Source organism: Taeniopygia guttata, chromosome 6 (assembly GCF_048771995.1).
Source record: "Taeniopygia guttata chromosome 6, bTaeGut7.mat, whole genome shotgun sequence".
Classification (NCBI taxonomy): Eukaryota; Metazoa; Chordata; class Aves; order Passeriformes; family Estrildidae; genus Taeniopygia; species Taeniopygia guttata.
Genome location: NC_133031.1, coordinates 21,281,854 through 21,303,102, shown reverse-complemented (window position 1 = coordinate 21,303,102; position 21,249 = coordinate 21,281,854). Strand labels below are relative to the sequence as shown.

The window sequence follows — 21,249 nt, the reverse complement described above, 5'->3', positions numbered from 1 at the left end:
TGAGAGGCAGTTGGTAATGTAATAATGAAGAACTCATCCAGCTTTTTTCATCCTTGCTTTTGTGCAAGTCTCCTGCAGGACAAAACTACATGTAGGCTTTCGTTAGAAGGAGAATCCAAGGCAAAAGGAAGGGCCTGGTCATGGGAAATTCAGACCTTATCTGAAATCCAGTTCCCTCCCTGAGAATTCACTGGCAGCAACTGGTACAGGCCATACAGAGCACTTTGTTTGCAGCAGCCTCTGGGGCAGTAGTAACCAAATTTGGATCATATGTAATAAAGCTCAAACTTTCTTTATGGCATAGTTTCAGTAGCTGGGACCCACACACAGACCTTAAGGAGTTAAGATACTCTACATCCAAATAAATCAAGCTACAAGTTCATGGCAAATGTGGGTTTTCTGCACCTTTAGAAGGATTTTTCCATACCTGAAAAACTGTCTTTGTCTAAAGCCATGAGGTTTCTTGCCTGGTAGATGTAACAGCGAAGGTGGTAAGTATATACTCCTGTATCAAATAAATAAAACCAGTTCAACTGCATTATACAGGCTTCTTTTACGTGATGAAGATATCTTCAGTTTATACAAATGCCTTACACATTTTAACACAAGCACTGTAGTAACATTTTTGCTTTTCATGTGGTGAGGGTATTAGTACCAACAAGCTAGCACCTGAGAACATTTGTCCCAACACAAAGCAGAAATGAAAAAAAACTCACGAATGCTATCTGGGTTTTTTTTCACCATACAATCATTTAAAAAAACCCTTATATTCAAAAATTGCTGTTTGAATAGTGTGATAATCTAGCTCACCCAAAGAGAATCAAGAACTGGGCACTCCTTTGCTTAATTCAAGTATTCACTACCGCACTTTCAAAGTCCTGGGTCTTTCACATTTTTAGCTCTTAGTGTAGAAGTTATTCCAATTCCAACTCTGTCTCTTTGGTTAAATGATTTTCAAAAATAAACCACTCATGTTAGGTGGAATAGCTTAAAAAGAAGAGGTGAGTGGCCCCAACCCAGGACCATGTGGGGCTAAGTTACTACAGCTTTTCTTTAAAAGATGTCAGGTGTAACCCTTTTAGCCCTTGAAAAAATCTGAGCCACTATATAGCCTCATTGGGCTGAAACCTCTGACCTCTGGCAAGAAAAAGTGCCACTTTCCTCCAGCTATGGTCATTATTAAAACAATATTCCCCAGCTTCTGAAATATTTAAGATTGACATCCATTCTCAGCAGGTTGATTAAGTTCTGCAGAGTTCAAATAAAGATGAGTATTCCAGTCAGAGCTCCTCAAAAAGAATGTTAAGTCCCAGGATTGGCCTCTATTCCTGTTAACTAACACTGGTGGCTCCCATCTCAACATCCCTGCTTTTGTGATTCACATTACAGTGATTATAAAGAATTTAAAACCCATCCAGGTTGGCAGAGTTACAGCTGTGTTCATTTTGCCAACTCAACTACATGGTACTGCTTCCTCTGGGCCAGGCATTGTCTGATCCTGCACTGAGCTGGTTAAGTGACCTGAACCAACAAAAAAGTTAAATATAGCATTAAAATTCCTGTCCCATACAGGTTTTAAAAATATCTGTGTGACAGTGGACTGAAATATCAAAATGACTAACTGTAATTTTTCTTTAATAACTTAAATAGGATGCAATCAAGGGTCTGATAGCAATTACTACAGAAGGCATATAAAGCTAGATGTAAACCACAAAGATTTATGATTCTGTCTGAGACCAAAATGAAACAGACAACGTTTTTGAGAACGGAATTGTTAAAGAACCTACTGTCAAAATAGCAGGAAACCATTGGTGTATTGGCACCAAACACCGTTGTAGCTGACTCCTTGGCTTTGTCTGAACTCTTCCCTTCTCCATCATCAGCACTATTGTCTGCTCCCTGAAATTACATATAGAGAAAAGTTATTGAGTATTTACAAACAGAGGAGGAACTTTATAGAAATGGACTATGTGGGGGAATGTATGGGTTTCCATCTCTCTTCCAGCACAAGGAGAAATTTACTTCTGTGAGTAAATGAACAAGATGTTTACTCATGTCCAGAGGTCATTTCCTGTTGCCAGTTGAAGCTCTGCAGAAATCATATGCAATCATTTCATCTTAGTTCAAGAATGTTTTATTTCTGGATATGTACTAGCTACTTATCAGCTCATAGTGGAGGAAAGCTCACAGGTCTTCTGCACTGTGCTGTGGCAGAGAACTGCTCTAAGGCTTTATCCCAGCACTAGCCCAGGAACAATAGCTATAAGCAAAACTGAAATAGGAATTATTACCCAGAGCAGCCAAGTTAACTGGAGAAAGCAAATGCTATCAGTGAATCCTTGGTCAACATTTGATGTGAAAAAGAGAAACAAACCAAGAAAAAAGTGTGAAGTTTTGTTAATGCTATATACTCATAATTATCATATATTTTATAAAAACAAAGGAGCCTTCTCACATTATTTGCTACAGTTTGTATTTTGGCAAATAGAGGTTACTTGTGAAGGTGTGTTAACCTCAAAACTTGAGGAATAACTGCATTCTGCTCATCTGTCTGCATCATATGAAATTCTGGCTTCTCCAACACACTATTTTCTTTTCTTGGTTTTTTTTTGTTGGTTTTTTTTTTTTTTTGCTATCTTTTCTTGTGTTTGGTTGCTTATACAAGCAAATATTCATCAGGGGTAGCTTTTTCCAAGCCTGTTTTCTTTTGTGCCAATGTTAAAACATCTAAATTACATGCATGAAAAGCTTGAGCTATCTTTTCACTTTACAAACAAGTAAAGCTTTTGAGCTAAATCTCACATAAAGCAAAAATTTAAAAAATTGAAAAAATAAAGACTAAAAAGATATAAACCATAAATTATACATAATGTGCTATATAATATTGCATATGTAATAAAATTATAAAAAAATTAGTAATAATACAAGAATTTCTACCCCAACTTTAATGATGCCTTTCTGACTAAGTAATTTAAACAATATACACTGTATTAACTTCTCAGTTATACACTAGTTTAACAATTCAGGGCCTAAAACGTCCAATATATTTGTTTATTCACTGCAAATTAACAGGTTGACCTTTGAAAACTGTGTTTGACACTCTCTCTTACCAAAGCACCTTCAAGTTTAAAGATAGCTGCAGCACCATGTGTCTCTGAGGGAGCCATTTTCCGTCTCCATCGTCTTCGACGGAAAGTGTCAGAGCTGCGTTGTTCCCAGTGAAACTTCCAGCCAATCAAGGAAGCATATTCCCATCCTTCTTGGTCTTCATATGATGACCTTCCCTTGAAGATATAAATTCTTGTTATCCAAAGTGTTGTGTAACTGAAGTGAAAAAAAGCGGCATTTACACTGGCAGGCCTAAAAACCCCCTCATAAACCAAAGCAAGAAACATCAAAAAATTAAAAAATATACAAAAAGATAAAGAGACAAAAAGATAAAGAAAGGGAATATAATGCAAATGCAAAAGGTTGTTCTAGATTTTTTTTTTTTTTTGCTTGGTATTACAATTTTTCTTCACTCAGGTAATGAGTAGTCTCATGCAGATTTAAGAACAAAGTGTTAAAAATACCTCAAGCTGTTACAATGTCCAGGTCCCTGCCTGGATCTCTCTTGCTTACCCTTCCCACTGTCATTCCTTCAGGCTGTTCCCGCCTGCGTTTCCGCACCAGCCGTCGTCGTCGATGCGTGTGGTACATTTTCTCTGCAGCGACCCATGACTTGGGTTTAGTGTCTGGAGGAATAGTGATTCCATATTCCCACCCTAAAGCAGAATTGATTATTTGGAATGTTTTCAGAAACACAAGTGAGATACAAAGAAGAAAACCATGGTAATAGAGTGACTGCACCCACAGAGGATGAAGCTTTATCACACAAGACTATTCAGCATTGCAGACCCTTATAGCCTAACAGCCAGGGGGCCACTGATGGCATTTTATAATGATCCTGTGTTGTAATACATGTGACAAAAAAACAACATTAAAACAGATACAATACATTTCAAGTTCTTTTCTTTGCATTTTTGTTTTCTCAGATGTTGATATCACATTTTCACGTTTCACTGCAGGAAAATTTAACCCTTAATTTTAAATAAAAGTGAAATGTTCTGTGCACTCTTGTGACTCTGGCAGCTTTTCATTTAAAGGAACCCCAAACACATGAACTCTGATCATAAAACTTTAAGAACTGGTAAGCCTGGTACTGTATTTTTAGTCAATGTATAATTCACTTGCTAAGCATCCAATACTCAGATTTTAATTTAAATTAATCTCATTAAAAACTTACTTCAGACTCCTACCAGGTACTCTAGATAAATTTTTTTTCTACTCCAACAGCTAGCTATTTTTTATTTGAAGCAGTAACTATTTGAGAGTTTTCATTTGCTTTAGAACAAAACAAAAATTTCCTATAATTTTGCCAAATTTTGTGTTTTTCATGATTTGCCATGATCTTCCCTTTTTGTAAAAATTATTTATTTTGTTTTCAAACCATCAAACCAATGCCCTGTACTTTGCTATGGCTGCTACTGGCTACTTTTTCCTGTTGATGTAGAATCCAAATTATGGTCTTGTGAGCTTGTTTATATCACAACATTCTGTGATGACAACAGTCTTAATTTATTGAAAGTAATAAATATATTAGGATTTTCTAACCTGATCATATTAGTAATATATATAATCTGAAAATCTGTCTAGCAGCACCTGACTCTTCACAGAAAGTTTTTGAAGTTTTTTTTCATTTCAGAATCGCCTAATAACCAGTGTTTCATCCTGATCAGTTCTGCATACCTCCCTTCCCACAAATTCAGCGCTGCTATTCCGCTCTCAGCAAATCAGGAATCCTTCCTACACTTGTGTGGTGTGTGACCAGCACAAACTGGTTCCCCACTTCCTTTAGCGCCCAGACTTCCTGATTCACTTTGTAGCGTTATTTGGCGACTCATCCTATGGCTAAAGGCTCACAGGTAAAGTACCAGACAGATCCAAACGTGGCTTTGCCACATACTCTTGGTGCAATTACAGAGATTTCAGGTCTCAACCTTCTGACTTCTCTAAAAGCCCCTCAATTGCTGCTACTAATCCATTAAAATGGAAATAGAAATAGACACACTTAACACTTTCTCAGTGTCATATTATCTGGTTCCTTAAGCAACTTTATCCAAACATTTCCTTGGTATTTTTCCATAGGCAACCAATATCCCACCCAGAATATTGCTACAGTTTTGACAAGTGTCCTCCTTCATTATGCACTACAGCACGTTGTCCTAATATCAGCAGATAAACAGTAAATCTTACCATGTTCATCCACTGCTCGATTTAAATCGGATTTCCAAGCATCATCATCCCACACCCATCCAAAAGGACATGTGAATTCACGTGGGGGTGGGGCTTTCTCTCCATTCTTGTATGTAAGGGAAATAGAACAGTTTTCTGCATTAGTAGGGTAAATACACTGTGTAGAAAAACATAGTACTCCTTCTCTTAAACCTTTACTTATTCAGTGAAAAATTTGACTCTCACCACATCTGTGAAACTCTCCTCAGATGCTTTCCAATCCCCTCCAGGATAGCGACTCTCATTTTCATATACCTCATCAGTAAACTCAGTATGACCAGCATCAGCTTCAGTCAACAGACTGCACGTCCAAAAAAAAAATACAACAATAAATAAAACTCATTTTAGTTCACTACAGAAAACATATAGTACAGAATGTGCATATTCTGCATTGTCCAGCAGGAAACAGTAAAATACACTGAAGAAACTCTAGTAGCAGTAAGCAGTAGGAGGAACATTATTCATAAATATGAGTGACTAGCAGGAATGGTTAACTGCTGTTTTATTCAGGATCTGCTTTGAATACATGCTCTTGGAAAAAGAAAAAACATAATAAATTTAAGTGTAGGAGACAAAGACTGTTGTATGAATTATATGCATCTCTAAAGCACATGTATCTACGCATACACTAACATTTGGCAATGTATTTAATTTTGTTTCCATTTATGCTGTTGACAAGGCAAGCAATCAATTGGCTAATATTTTTCTAATTTTCAAGTAAAAGAAATAGGACAACATGAAATCAGATAAAAGCCTGTTGCTATCAGGCACAGTGGTTCACTGTGGTTCAGAAGGCACCAAAGTGTGTTCCACACTGCCATTTGCTGGCCAAATTGAGCACACATCATCTCCCAGTGGAAGCAGCTGCATGTCTCAGGCTGGTTTTTGATTATGAAACAAATGAAATTCCGAGTCTGATTTAAAGTGTGGCAACACAGTCAGATTGGCATAACTCCTGAGCTGAAAACCTCTGGCAGAGCAAGACTGAACCTGTTGGAGCTGAAGAAGGACAGACACTTCATGAATTTGGTCTACTGAAATCAATGTCTGCCTTGAGTCAGTTTGAGAAATAACCTGTGTCAGTTTAATGATGACAATGGAACTTTTCAACATTTAATGAAATAAACACAAAAAACCATCCAGCATTCATGAATGCCTACACAAATGCTGTAATGGTGTTGCTACAGCATGAACTGCAGATTTTTACTGGATGCCAGGGTTAAGCCTCTATCCAGGGAAGATCCACCAATCCAAGGGTCTGCTCTGAAACCATCACAGCAGGATCTGTGAATCTCACACAGACACATGTAAACCTCCTGGTAGCTTCCTAGGCATGAAATACTATTATTATCCCTTTTTAAAAGATGAAGCACTGAGACTCAGAGAATATAAGCAATATAGCCATCGTAACATGGGGACTGCAAAACCATAAGCTAGTTCCTAGAAACGGATAATTTCTTTCATTTCTACCCTGTTTTGGTTTATTTTTTAAAAAAGATAATGCTAAATTTATCACTATTAACTAGCTTCGGCTACTAGTTGGTTTTTGCTGTCCTGGAACATTCAGCTTAAAATCCTTTCTTGTCCAAGAAAACAGAGAGGAGTTTTTACTCAACACCACAAATGCCTTTATTCCTATCAGAATAAAACTTTAAAAGTCTGACCTTCTTTCAGGATCAACCATCCATTCTCCTTCCCAGTCCCAACCCTTTGGGGGTAGAAAGTACTCTCTTTTCAGTTTGATTTTTCCTGTAACATCAGAAAACTTGTGGCGACCAACAAGTCCTGAGGTACCCCACTTTCCAAAAAGAAGAGCCTGATTTTCATACTGTGTGGGAAGAATGCAAAAATCCAATTATTATTTAGGAATAATAAACAGTTTTTAGGAGGAAAAAAAAATATATTTATGTAACTATTATAACTGAAACACTTTACTCTAGATTTACTTCCTCTGAAATTAAGTACTCCCACATTACTCTGGAATGTCATCATCAACTTCCTTCTTTCATTTTCTTCTGTGCTGCCTGGTAAACAATCTTCTCAATGTAATGCCTCCCTATAACTACAGTAAAAAATTATTTAACTTAAAGCTCTGTAAAATAAAATTATGTTACATTATTCAAAGACTTTCCTTCTGTTCCCTAAATGCACGATTCTGTCATTCATTTCCATCTCAAATCTCTTCCTATTTAAAATCTTTTCTTTTGTAACATGTAGAACTGAATCAAAATCTAATCATAGTAGCTACCAGGGGCATAATTCTGATGTCAGTCCAGTCTATTTCCCCTTCTGGGATTATTTGTAATTTATTATGGTCTTAAGTTTGCTGCCCTTATTCTTGTAAAATTGTTGGATTGTTGAAGACCGGCAGAGACATTCAATATCCCCTTAAACTGTGCACTTAAATAATAGCTTTGAACACCCATTGCTTTAAGTGACTTAGTACAGCACTACTAAATATTTAAGCATAGGTGCAACAGTGTAAAAATATATATACAGTGTAAACACTGTAAAAATATCTTTTTATTAGCTATTTTACTGCTGCTGGATTATATGCACCATTAGGTGATGTGGCATATAAAACACACCTGCTACTACCATCCAAAAGGTAGACCATTGCAAGCATTTGAATTCTGAATTTAACTCTTCTCAATGAAATGTTATTGTATTACAGCATTTTGTCAGCAACAGTAAATTTTCTGCTACTACAAAAGAACTATTATTAAGCAAAACCACTTGTATGCAAGTATCATTTGTAGAAGTAAAGTAGCAATTTAAAAAAAGGATTATTCATATGCCAAAACATAATAGTTTAGATCTCAATCTTAATTACACTGATAAAAATCTAAAATAAACTGAATAAAAATCTAAAATAAACTGAAATCACTGGAGTTAACCAGATTTGTAGCTGACTAACCAGTTCAGAATCTGGTCTGCTGAAGTTCATCTGGTAGGCACAATGGACTTGATCATTAATTGCCTTGAATGGGTTCTACTTGTTTCCTTATTATAAACACTACTCTCTCCTTCTGTCAAGCATGCAAAGAAATTCAAAATAGCTCCAGCTGCATTGAATTTCCAACACTCACTTCCAAGTTTAAAGTAAGAAAGCAATGATGGACATACCATTTCTGCAAAAACACTGAATGTTCCTTCTGCAAAGCTATTAAACTTCTTTTCAACTGCACTGAGCCCCAGCCAAATGTTAATTCGCAGCTCTGCAGGCATTTTTACATCTTTCGTCTTGTCCTGTGGGTACTGGCACACAAACAAAAATGTTATTCTTTGCTATGTTATGGAGGTATCATAGCTTTCAGTAAAAGATGTATATTAACAAAGAGATATGAGTAACAATATATACATTTATCTCTTTCTGTACTGCTTTTTATCAAAAGCCAGTAGTAAGTAGTACAGGAGGAAAACATTCTTTGAATGATACCTGGCTAGGACATGTAAAAACCAAACATTTTAATGGTAGTATCATCCCTGTTCCTGTATATTCTCTCCCAAGTTTCATTCAGCAATGAGTTTTCAATTTTGACAGTAACTTAAAACTTCAATGTTGATATTTGAATTTCTTGTTGGGACACTCTGGAAATGCAGAAGTTAGCAGGGATGGTTTAATAAAAGCATAATCAATGGGGTTTGAATAAAACCATGAAGATACTGGCCTGTCAGCAGTGAGGCATTCATGAATATAACTACTAGTAAAATGACAAACTCTATAAGTGCTCTTGTTTTACTGCCAGTTTGCCATTTTTCTGGTTAAGTTTATTTCAACTGAATACAGTATCAACTTAGATGGAGAAAGGCATTCCCATTCAAGAGTAAGACTCAATTCAGAGAGACAACTTCTGGGTATAAACATGCTCTATTGCTTACAGAAAACCATCCAAAACTTTGAATATGTTTTTGGAACTTCTCTGACTTACAGTTATTACTCCCTCTGAAAGTTTCCATTCATGTCCAATCCCCAAATATCAACTCCAGTAACACTTTAAAAGTTCTATCACAATTTTGAGCTCTTTTAGAAAATTCTCAGAGATGAGAGTCAATACTGGTTATAACTGGCTTATGATAAACTTAAAAATTCTGTGATATTTTGAAGAAACTGTACACAGGTTGCTTCTAATCTGTCCTGAGTTTGACACCTCACTGTTCATAGTTTGTTTGCATGTTTCATACTCATGTCAGATGGCATGTCAATTCAGGAAGTTAATTATTTCTTAAGGAGAACAAAAAAGTACCTTTAAGAAGATTGTTTGGGTCTTTCCACAGTATTTACCAGATGATTCAGGACTTGTTGTGGAGTAAAGCACTTGGTGTGCAGGAACACGAGCATAGGCCAGCCTCTTCTCCCCTCGGATCATCCATATGATTACATCAGGCATACTGTTTTGTGGCTGAGGATTATTTGGGGGGAAAGGAGAGTTAAGAAGAGTAATTAATTGAACAATAAACTAATCTAGAGCTGAGAAAAGAGAAACACAAATAAGGGGTTATGTCAAAGGATTTATCATTTAGACTCAGGAATCATGATAAATAGAGGGAATTGCTTTGTTTTGCAAGAAAATCAATATATAGTTCTGAAAGAATAATAAAAAAACACCATTGAGATTTTTGGAAAGCAAAGTAAGTTTTATTTTTAAAAAATCCTTAAATCTTTTATAAATCTTTCTAGAGACATTTTGTATCTCAATTCCCTTATGGTGATGATAGTGACTAGATGCCACATTCTGATGTTTTGGACTGACCTGCTACACAAATGCTTGTGATGCTTCCACATTAAGGGTATATAATTGTAAGACTTCTAGCAGAAGACAGAAATGTCCCATTACCTTTTTGGAGTTCTGTGCCCACCTTTGTGAGCTAGCTGCAAGTCTGGCCAATTAATTGCTCTTTTTTTTTTTTTTTTTTTTTTTTTTTTTAAATTAGTAGCTCTACAGAGCAGAAGTAACAAATTAAAAATGAAACCATTTCTAAAATGTTTTGAAAACCAGTTATGAGATGGCCAAGATGAAAACAGAAAACATTGGTAAAAATTAAAAAAAAAAAGTCCACAGAAACAGATTGAAGTCTGTTAGAAGTTGATTACTATGGAATCCAACATGTACCCTGCAGTCCCTAAACCAGAAAAGTGACTTGCAACTCTGGAAGAAAGGTGAGGACAGAATAGCCACTTAAGCAGAATAGGGTCTATTCTACCAGTCACAGAGTGACCATTACCCAACACACATTCCCAGTGAGAACAGCTAACAAATGAGTTTTGTTTAAATTGCAATTACAGAGGGGAACATGTTTACTTTCACGTCATCTAAAAATACTGTTCTACAGAGAGTGGATATTGCTTGATCAGCAGTGAACTTTACACCCATTTGTGTTAGACAGGTAAACTAAACTAACCAGTACTGCTAAAGCAAACACCAGTACTGTGAAGCACTAACCTCTTCACTCAGTTGCAGTAATCTATCCAACCAATCCTCAATTTCTGTCAGAGTGGCTTTCACCTCAGTAGCTTCACTTCTCATCCTTGCTGCTGCTTCTCCAATCTGTTTCAGAGACTTGAGGCGCAGTTTTTCTATCTGAGTGTCAAGGACTGTAATATTAGATTTGCCTTCTATGAGGGGAAATGGTTTACTGAAAAGAGAATATTTGTTATGGTTAATAAATTAAGTGGCTTTTATTTAGTTATACTCTAAATGCAGACATGCAAACAGTGGCAATGGATTGAGTGCTATAATTTCCTGTGATTGAAACCCACTGGAACAGGGCTACTGCATCTATTTCTGCAGAGATTTTCACTTCACAAGGCATTTAAAGTAAGCAAGGGAAAGGCTGTACTTATGTAACAAGCACCAAGGCAGAACACTTGAGATGTTTGCTTTAATGTAATTGCTGCCAATCAAACCAAGGCAAAACCATTTCTCTATATACTCACAGTAAAAAATTATCCCCTCAAAATGTACATCTCAAAACTGAAACCAGTGCCTTCAGACCAAGATTAGGTTCCTTTCCTTTACTGGAAACTATATATTCTCAAAAACTCAATATACAAATACGGTTTGTGGCTATGACTAGATTTATCTAACCCGCTGGCAAGAAAACATCAAAGAACTCGAGAAGAAATCTGTGACACAGAACTTTTGAGTCAGCAGAGGGCAGAGTAACTATTCAATGGAACCAAGAAGCTGTAAAATCCTGAGTTAGAAGGGACTCTCAAGGATCATTGAGCCCTGCCTCTGCAAAAAAACACCCCCAAAAACTCACAACATGTGTCTGACTGTACTGTCTAATTCTGTCAGAAAAATGAGAGGAGGTTTGAGGGAAAGGCAGCTTTTCAAAGACCAATGAATGTATCCTTTAAGCAGAGTTCATTAAAATGTCTTTAATATGGTATTTTACAAAAAGTTAAAAATTTCCAAAGACACTGCCTAGTTTCTCTCCTTTGACCTACATTTAATAACATGCTATGAATTTCCAAGGTTTTTGATTCTGTAAAACCTTGGAACTGACTATTGTACCTTCCACTAGAGTTCTATTAATCTGAATGCAAGGGCTCTCTGCCCTGGGAGCTATTTTGACATAAATCACATGTACCAGATCAGAACCTTCAGAAAGTCAAGTCATTTTAGGTTTAAGTAATGCACTGAAAACTCTGTCAAACTCCTAACTCATTTAAACCTTAGCACAGCAAGGAAAAATCTTCTGTAAATTCAACACAGGGAGCTATGTCTTTGATAGAAGTTTTTTGAGTTTACTAAAAAAAAACAAAACCCAAAAGAGCATTATATCCCATGAGCAAAATGAAGTTCATTTGGTGTTATATCTAAGTGCAATTGCGCCATAATTGCTGAGTGATATTTTATAAAATAATGAATTAATAACAGTGCAAATATGTGTCAGGATGAGGAAATGACCTGAAGTTTCCACACTGACTAGACAGCTCCATGTTACAATAGTTTGCCCTTCTCATTTTACTTTCCTGGAGTTTGTCAGTCCTTTCTCTCTGTTTCTTTCAGATCACACCATTCTATGAAGTCATCAATTTATATTTTTCCATAAGCTTTCTCTCATGTAATTCTTTGCTAGTATGTACTGAACTCCATGTTTGTTTTTCCTCTGCTTATTTTTATATTGGCTTTACAACATGATGAATTTGCTCTCTCATTTCATGTTCTGTTATTTCCTCTTACAGATAATAATTGTTCTGTCATTTCCCCTTTATTTTTCCTGTGCTGTTTTATCACCCACTTGTTTACTCTCCCCATCTCAATATTTCCTTTTTACATGTCTCTTTCTCATAAAATTGCTTCCTCTCTGTTTAGAATTTATTCTCTTTCAAAACTCTAAATGCTGACTCCTGTTGTCTTCTCTGGAACACCCCCATACATACAGATACATTGACTAACAGTTTATTCAAAAATACAACCTTTATGGCCCATAATCCCTGCATACCGTTTGATTTTTTATTTTTTTTTTTTTTCTGGGCTTACCAGTGAAGTACTAGACTTTCTTCCCTCTTCAGTTTCAGAAATAACATTGAAACACAGGTAAACCAAAGGTATATGAGGAATTCTAAAGAAGGGTGGATGCAAGAAAGGCAGCACAGAAACCTAATATCCATTTTCAGAACAGTCCTCCCTCAGATTTTTCTCAAGAGATACTGTTTTGTCTTATCACTGTCAGTAATAAAACTATCCTGAGATAATGGAGAATTACACAACTAAGATGCTTTATTTGATTGGCAATATCCGTGATGTTTTACTACTTCCAGACACTTTTGGAATTTCAGTTCCTAGATAAATTCATGGGTCTAGTCAGTTTTATAGCCCTCAAATTTGTTTTCTGACTTAGCAGAGGCAATAACGAAGATTCTGAGCAGGCCTGGAATGATAACAGTGGAATGATAAAAAAAGTTCTTTTACCTTATATCTTCTGTAAGTTCATCAATCAGCTTCAACCACATCTCAGCTAATCTGTTTTCAGACACTTTAGCCTGCATTCCTGATTTTAAGGTGGCTAAGTTGGATTGCTGAAGAATTTAAAAGAAAAGAATTTGTACTTATAAACTTCCTGTGTGGTTTATGGTCAGTAGGAGTTTCAAGATTTTGATCTTATTTATTTTTCTGTGTAAAGGCCAAACCAAAAAAGGACTTATGTTTAAACTTAATTTGTATTTAACAGGACTATTCTGATATTCTCCCCCACTGTATTTAACAAAACATGCAAATAACAGTCCCACAGACTTAACAGGCTCCTAACCAATACTGAGGACTCTTCCTTCCCATGGGAATTCCCTGTGGATTCAAGCAGGAGTGTATTGAGCCTTGATAAAATACAGGCCTATGATTAACAGTGCCATTTGTTGCACCATGCAACTTTTAATTTTGACTAAGAAAAAAGGAGAGAAAGTATCACGAAACTTCCATAATGTGCTCAAAATGCCACTTTCTGACTATACTTCTAAATAAAAAAAGAGAAAAAATGAAAAGCCTATCAGAAAAAGAAGTTTTTAAATGTCTTACCAGTCTTTCAGCCATATTTAGGATTACATTCACAGGGTCTAATCTATGACTTATGTCCTCCCAAAAAGATGTCAGCGTTACAACTGGCTTTGTGTTTGCCCATGGCAAGTAGTAATAATAATTACCTGGTGTGAAACATTTGTATGTAAGACTTAGAATTCATGGCAGGAATACTTATTGTAGACTGTTGCTACATTCATATAATTTATCTAGAAATCACTAAGAACATATAAGCTACTCAAAATTCACAAAAGGATTTGTATTTTCAAGCCACTATAGCATCTGTTGAATGGTAAATGTTCACTTCAAATACTTTCAAATTGTTCCAAAATACAATAGATTTTAAAAAATAAATTACCTGTTAACATATTCTTTCCCATAACATACTGATGTAGATAGCACATTAATATAGTTTTATCTTTGAAAGAAAATATTCAAATTATAATTTTCTAGAGTAAGTCTGATTATTTCATTTCATACATGGAAAAAAAAAACAACACTCTTTGCAGTTAATAACAAAAATTATAGCCAAAATTTATTTTCCTGTGATCTAGCTGATTTGTTTTTTTCTATACTGAGAGATGTATGGTTTAAAAACAAGTTATTATTTTATTCTAAATCAGAATATTAAAAGTGTGTTTTTCCTATTTAACTCTAGATACCTCTAAAATAACATGCTTTCTTCTCCTGGCAAAGCTTGTGAATATCTAGTACAAGGTCAAAAGATTTCACTGAATTTTGCCAGAATTTCACTAATAACGTCAGTAGGGCCTTGCAGCATGAATTCCATAAATGCAACTTCATCTCAAGAGCTGTGAAGAGCCACACACTGTCATATCTTCAGGAAGCACTCAGTGTAGTTTGGGCTGACATTCCAAAGCTTTAAATAGCACTTCCAAAAGACAATTTTAGAATGTTTCATCCCCAAACCAGAGCATCCTCACCATCAAAAACGGCACGACTGTACTGGGTGGTTGATGCCAGCGGTTTGCAGGTGGTGTCAAACTTGTTGCCATAGTTGCCAATGCTCACTTCGAACTGGATGGGCTCTCCCGTGTCTTGCAGCATCGTGGCAGAATGGAACACAGCAGCCAAGCAGAACTTCCTTCTGCGCTGGTATTTCTACCAAAACAACCTTTTCAGTTGTGTTTCAAAACAGGATCCGTAATTATAGAAAAACAACAGCAATATCTACGTGGAAACAATAACTTCAATATTTGTACTATTTTCTGAGAAGAAACCAAAAAATATAATGTGCATAATAAATTACTGTATTTGATATTATAAAATGTTTCAGATTAACACTTGCTACAAGGGCACAATATTTCTGTAGCTACTAATCCTCAGCCACCAGTAAAGGCCTCTCTTAACTTGGAGATTGAACTCCATTGTAGTGATTTTAATGAGTTAGATCACTCTCTACAACCAGCCAAGGCACATCTCCACTATCAACAGTGACAATAAAACAAGGATTTACCTCAACAACCAGTAAGTCATCATTAGGAATCATTTCTAATTTTTTATTAACAGGCTTGCTTTCAGATAATGTAGACAGTTCAACCAGAATTCTCCCTCTATAGGCAACTCCTTCTCCCTGTAACATGAACACATGTCAAACCAAATTTTATATATTTACCCTAAAGAAGCGTATTTTTTTTAGCTGTACATGAATTTGGCTTCACTGAAGTGTTTTCAAAATTCCTGCTGAGGCATGGATGTATATATTGGAGCAAGTGAAATAAAGCAGTCAGCTTAATGCTAGAAATGAAAAACATATTTTTGCAAACAAGGAAAGAAGAAATAAAAATGCATGCAAAGATGCAGTTTGTGAAAATCATCAAAATCATTGCTACTCCTTCAAAAATACCTTTAAAACAAAACCAGATAGGAACAGAAAATACAATCATACCTCCTTAGTAATCTTAAATATAAAATATTATTCAAAAATAAAGAGCAAGAGGTGTGTAGTGTGAAAAAAAACCATTAAAATGAACTAATTCATTGATTAAAAATAATTGCAATCATTATTTTATGAAAAACAATTAATAAAAAAACTTACCTTTCCAAAGTTTAATTCATCATATGGGTCTGGGAATCCAGTGTATTCTCTTGGACTTCCATAAAAGTTTAGGTAACAAGGCCCAAATGTTGGTAAAAAGCCAACTTCAGTTTCTCCAGAGTTTACTAACAGAAGACATTACCATTATATCTTTGTTAATTACCATATTAAGCCAGAAAGAAACAAATAACATTATTATCAAATCCGTTAGAAGAAATGTTAGATATTAGTTAGGTATTAGTAATATAAAACCACTTTATTCTCTGGATATACCACATGAATTTAAAGTAATTATACCACTGACTGTACTTGTACCTAACTTGTTCTTCACTGTGCAACACTTACACTAAATGCAGCAAAACACTTCATGTAACACAACACTTCATGCAGCAAAAATCCCAAAGAACGAGAATTTATGTCCCACTCCAAATATATGGCTTTAATTTATGTACAAGGGTAATATGCTCTTATGCTAACAGAAAATATATTTTCTAAAAAAAATGAAACTGAGTAAAACAACATTTGCAGTCACTTAAATGCACAGGCCAATGATCCAAGTAAACAGCCACAGAAAAGATGCAGAAAAAAGGGCATTAAAGGGTTATGCCTTGTGTGGCTATGCCACTACTGAGTGATACAAGTGGACTGTAAAAGTGAATGCGATGTCTTGATGTAATTTCCTGTCAACAGAAAGTCACCTATAACCTGCACAATACAAAATAAAGATTTGCAGTTCTCTATTTTGCAACTGGCTACTTTCACATCCTTACCTCTGAATCAGACACAGTTCAAAAAATCAACGAGAAAAAATCATTTGAATAATGTCCAATTTTTAAAAAATTCTAAGACTGAACTGCTCACATCTGACCTCAGTATGACTAGGTTTAAGCTACAGATATGTGTTAAATTAATGCATTCACTACTTACTGATGCAAATAAATTAAACAGAGTAAAAATTTAGAAACAAAAAAAACTTCCCAAAACTAGAATAAAAAGAATTTATTTTCTATTTTTTAAAATTTAAAATTCAGTTGCTTACTTTTAGAAGGCTAATGATCATCTATAATAGAAAGTGACTCTGAGAAATTATTTCAGCTTTAACTTAACATTACTTTATTAAGAAAGGAGGATAGTAAATGAAGTACCATGTGGATGAATGTTGATTACCTTTCAACTGCACTACACTTGTATTTCTTTATCACTACTTAAATATTTACCAGAAAGTCTTTTAAAGCTGGATGTCAACCTGGAAAAAGTCACCTCTCCAGGTAATAACAGAATCAGATTTTATTTTCCAGATTTTGTTTATATAGCTTGTTAAGCATAAGCAAAACAGCCACTAATTATTTTAGGCAGTTATTTACTTCTGCAGTTGCATATACACCTGTGATCTCATAGCCAAGTTAAAAATGTCAAGCCCTTGTTAGACTAAGCACTCTGTAATTGAAGCAACTGCATGCTCATCTCTAGCACACAGCTTGAAGCACCAGCCAAACAGAAATATTTTCAGACCAATTCCAATGCCAAAACTGGTTTATAGAGTTAGTTATGTTTGATACTTTGTAATCACAATGGTGATATCTTTTAGACAAGACTTATTAAACATATTTTTAAGCTGATGGAGTATCTTAGGCAATACTCTGCAGTTTGGGCAATGGAAAACAAAATCAGTAACAGGTGAAGAGATAAACCTTCATATGATGAAGCCCCTGTTCCAGAAGATGAAAAATCTATATTATGAAAAGAAAAGTAGTTATATGACAGTGACAATAGCATTAAAAAAAACAAACCACACACTACAAAGCAATCTCTTCTAAAAATAAAGTTGAAAGCCTGAGACAAAATAAATTTCATATGGGCTAGCATTTTGTTTCTGGTTAATATATGAAGGTATTACTCTTCCTGTACAAATTCCAAAGGGGAAAAAAACAACATATATGTAGCAAAATAGCTTGTTTTAGTGCTTATTATTCAGCTTTGCACAATTCTCCTCCACACAAAATACAGATTTATTTTTAAAACTACTTTTAAAATCTTAAGGACATTTTAAACCCCCACTACATTTCAGGGCCCCTTAGGGTATCTAGATTTACGTTTACTGAGGACTACAGACTAGCTCAGCTTCACAATCCTTCAGAAGCCAGAACAGGCTTCAGGCACAGCACTAAAGACAAGATAATAGAAATGGCTATTCCAATGCCAGTGCCTTAGCAGAGAGAGAAACCAAACTAATCTCCCCAGTTACTGAGTGACTGGGTTTGAGGTGTAAATGCTCTGTGACTCAGCTCAGTTCAAGATACACGCTCATAGGGGAGTACAAGCGATCTCTCCAGAGCTGAATTCTCCCCAACAGCCTTGTCCTGGCTTTCCCATTGCCTCTTTCTTTTGCTTCTGGCTGTGCATATCAAAACAATGTTTGCATAAAGTCTTACTTCAACAGCAGTCCTTCTAAGAGGGCTACTTTATAAGCTTTTATGTGACTGAAATACAATTCCATCCAATTCTTGCCTCCTTACTCAAGTCATTATAGGATTGGAGCCACTAACTATTTTTTTAGCAGCCACCAACTTAAGGACAAATTGGTCTTAGACAAATACATATCATATAAATTTTATAAATACAACAGAAAAAATAATAATTTAGATTCTTATTGTGACAATGGTGAAAGTGATTTTGAGACAGAGTCCTTCAAACTATTATAGACAGATAAATACATGTTAAGCCTGTTTAACCTTGAGCTTTACAATGCTGTTTGGATAAGTAATATGCCAAGCACATTCACTAGAAAGACAAAACAATTTTTCTGGCAAGTTAACACAGAATCCTAGTGTGGGAGCTGGCCCAATTGTATGAAAGATCTTGCTATAAAACTAGGTGATTACAGATATAGATCACAAAGAAATTATCAAAATTCACAAGATTATATTAGAATATAAATGTAACTGGATTTTTTCTAATATGTTCCAAAATATTGGCAGAAAAAAGAATAGTTTTATTACAAATCTATTTTCCAGTGGGAACAATATGTTAGGCACCTCATATCTTGCCTAACTTGTTTTCTTATAGTTAACCAGCTTTGGGTTTTAGCTGTGTGGAATTACATATCCAGCCATCTCTACTGATTGAAGCATATAAATCAATTGTCTGCAATCATAGCAGTGCAATCAAAATCAGAGTTACAAAACAGGAATACAGAGCACTCATGCAATGAGATGCAGGGCCTGCTTCTAGTCAGCTGCTGATCAGAGCAGAGATTGTTCCCAAGTTCCCCAGCATCTGCAAGCAGCCCAGTGGTGTCCAGGAAATGAGTATGTGGTTCTAGAGTTCCTCTAGGCTAACTACTCAGGAACATGCCACAGCTTTTAGGTTCCCTTCTAGAGATAGAACAGATATTCTTACAAGGTAGCAAAAGGAGTCTTTTTTACCAGTGTCCAAAGAAGAAATAGTTCTGAAGCAGTGACTCCAGTTTGTCTTGAAGTTAAATATCTTATTAAGCATCTAAGTAAATTTGCATTTCTTACACATGGTAGATTGTGATATCACATAATTTTCTGAATTTGGGAAAGCACTCATAAATTTATTTGGTTCATTAATATGTGTATATATATATATATATATATACATAATATATATAATTATAATTATTATTATATATATTATACTATGTTATATATAGTGTGTATATATATATATATCAGAATTACTTGATTTACTTGAATTAACCTTGAATTACTGCTATTTCCACCATGATGTGGTTTAGTCATTAAAATTTTAATACTTTTAGAAGTCCCGTGGAATGTTTTCTAGGAGCATTGTTTTGAAAATTTTAAAAGAAGACAATCCTGTTTCCAGGGAATTGAGAAACTATAGAAAAGTATATACTTTCTTAGAACACTGAGCTTTGCCATTCTGTGTAACACAAAAGAAGACAGTGTGTTACACACTGCTCAAACAATTACCTTCAATCTCTCCTCCAGAAGAAGCAATTTTTGAGAGACTTAAATATGTTGTTCCAACTACATCATTTTTTGTAAGTCGATCCCTACAGAAAAGTTAAAAAAAGCAAGATTTTTGTTTAAATATAATGCTGGTCATCACACACAGTGGCAAGCTGCTGGTACACACATTTTCTATGATCTTAAATGCTTCAAAATTAAGTTACAAGAGCGGTCTGTAGATCATGAATAAGTCACCTGACTTTTACACTATCATTAATCAGTTACAGTACTCAGTTCTCACTGCACACAGTTAAAAATAATCTCATGTTAATCAAATCCCCTGTAAAGAAACCATAAAGGTACTTAAACACTTGCTTTAGTACTCTCATGCACTGTAAAAACAACTAACATCTATAGAACCAGACTTTTTTCTGCTTATTATCATTTAGCTTGTTAAGTAATTTGATTAAAAGTCATAACTCACCAGTCAACAATTGAAAGCTTTATTTTCTCACACATTGAGGGAAACTGGAAAAGAAAAGCAATGAAAGTAAAATAGCTCTTTACATTTTTCACCTCCATAATGTTAATGTCCTGAGTTCCAAAAAAAAAAAAAGGCTGTTTACTATGGAAACAAGGGTAAAAAAACTGACCTTGATTTGAAGGTAAATAATTTGATTCCATTCTGGATTAGCATTTTTCTCAATTATATTTGTGCAAACCTGCAAAAAATGAAATCAAATATACAACAGAACATCAAAGATTATACAGGAGAAAAGGTATTTACTAGCTATTATTTAGAGCACATCCTCATCTGATTAATGCTGCAACGAGCCATTGATGCTCAATGAATCTTCCATTGATAACTACTGTAAGAGTAATCTGCATATGCAGCATTAATGACTTTTAGAGAAAAAGAAAATATTGAAACAGTGTTTAAAGATGAGATTTGGGTTATCATGCTTTTTTTTTTCACTAGCTACAATTAAATGAAATTATTAAAGCTTGTTATTTTCACAAGACACAATTTAACCTGCTTTTATCACTGCAGAGAAAGGAATTACTTGATTCTTTCTATATGCAGATTTTAGGTAGATGAAGAATGAATCATGGGGGAGAGGCTGCATTATTTACTGGTCATGTCTTCTAAAGATCTTCTACACTACTGGTGTGGCAACCTGACTATATACACATTAAATGACTGACAAAAAAAATTGACTAGTAATGAATATAAATTGTGCTTCAGATCAAATTTGGCATTCTAAGGAACACATGATTATTTAAATGTACAAATGCAGTTAATCTGTTCAGAAAGATCTGTATCACCAATTACTAAAAGCAAGCAGGAACAATTGGTAGGCAAGGAATCTGGCACACATCAGTTCTAGCCTTT

At 35.1% G+C, this 21,249-nt stretch overlaps 1 protein-coding gene and 1 long non-coding RNA gene across 6 annotated transcripts in view; one reads left to right on the top strand and one right to left on the bottom strand.

Moving 5' to 3' along the window:
• Nucleotides 1-4,004, top strand: part of LOC140684444 (uncharacterized) — a 28,804-nt gene extending 24,800 nt beyond the window's left edge. The window contains exon 4 of the long non-coding RNA XR_012056717.1: nucleotides 3,645-4,004. This is a non-coding gene — a long non-coding RNA (uncharacterized lncRNA). The remainder of the gene's footprint in view (nucleotides 1-3,644) is intronic.
• MYOF (myoferlin) overlaps nucleotides 1-21,249 on the bottom strand; it is a 61,539-nt gene that overhangs the window by 17,699 nt on the left and 22,591 nt on the right. For 3 of the 5 annotated variants that reach the window (XR_005980812.2, XM_030276092.4, XM_030276094.4), the window contains exons 14-32: nucleotides 20,510-20,578; nucleotides 20,341-20,384; nucleotides 19,878-19,960; nucleotides 17,610-17,648; nucleotides 15,919-16,043; nucleotides 15,337-15,453; nucleotides 14,804-14,981; nucleotides 13,860-13,984; nucleotides 13,260-13,366; nucleotides 10,779-10,971; nucleotides 9,582-9,737; nucleotides 8,461-8,592; nucleotides 6,999-7,162; nucleotides 5,521-5,635; nucleotides 5,296-5,401; nucleotides 3,622-3,764; nucleotides 3,111-3,284; nucleotides 1,788-1,899; nucleotides 428-505 (exon numbers count right to left, since the gene is read on the bottom strand). Coding sequence is in view for 4 of the 5 variants with exons in the window: in XM_030276092.4 (XP_030131952.4) it covers nucleotides 428-505; nucleotides 1,788-1,899; nucleotides 3,111-3,284; nucleotides 3,622-3,764; nucleotides 5,296-5,401; nucleotides 5,521-5,635; nucleotides 6,999-7,162; nucleotides 8,461-8,592; nucleotides 9,582-9,737; nucleotides 10,779-10,971; nucleotides 13,260-13,366; nucleotides 13,860-13,984; nucleotides 14,804-14,981; nucleotides 15,337-15,453; nucleotides 15,919-16,043; nucleotides 17,610-17,648; nucleotides 19,878-19,960; nucleotides 20,341-20,384; nucleotides 20,510-20,578 (2,260 nt within the window). In the remaining variant the exon portion in view is untranslated. The remainder of the gene's footprint in view (nucleotides 1-427; nucleotides 506-1,787; nucleotides 1,900-3,110; nucleotides 3,285-3,621; nucleotides 3,765-5,295; nucleotides 5,402-5,520; nucleotides 5,636-6,998; nucleotides 7,163-8,460; nucleotides 8,593-9,581; nucleotides 9,738-10,778; nucleotides 10,972-13,259; nucleotides 13,367-13,859; nucleotides 13,985-14,803; nucleotides 14,982-15,336; nucleotides 15,454-15,918; nucleotides 16,044-17,609; nucleotides 17,649-19,877; nucleotides 19,961-20,340; nucleotides 20,385-20,509; nucleotides 20,579-21,249) is intronic. The other 2 variants (XM_030276093.4, XM_030276095.4) reach the window with 1 other exon arrangement.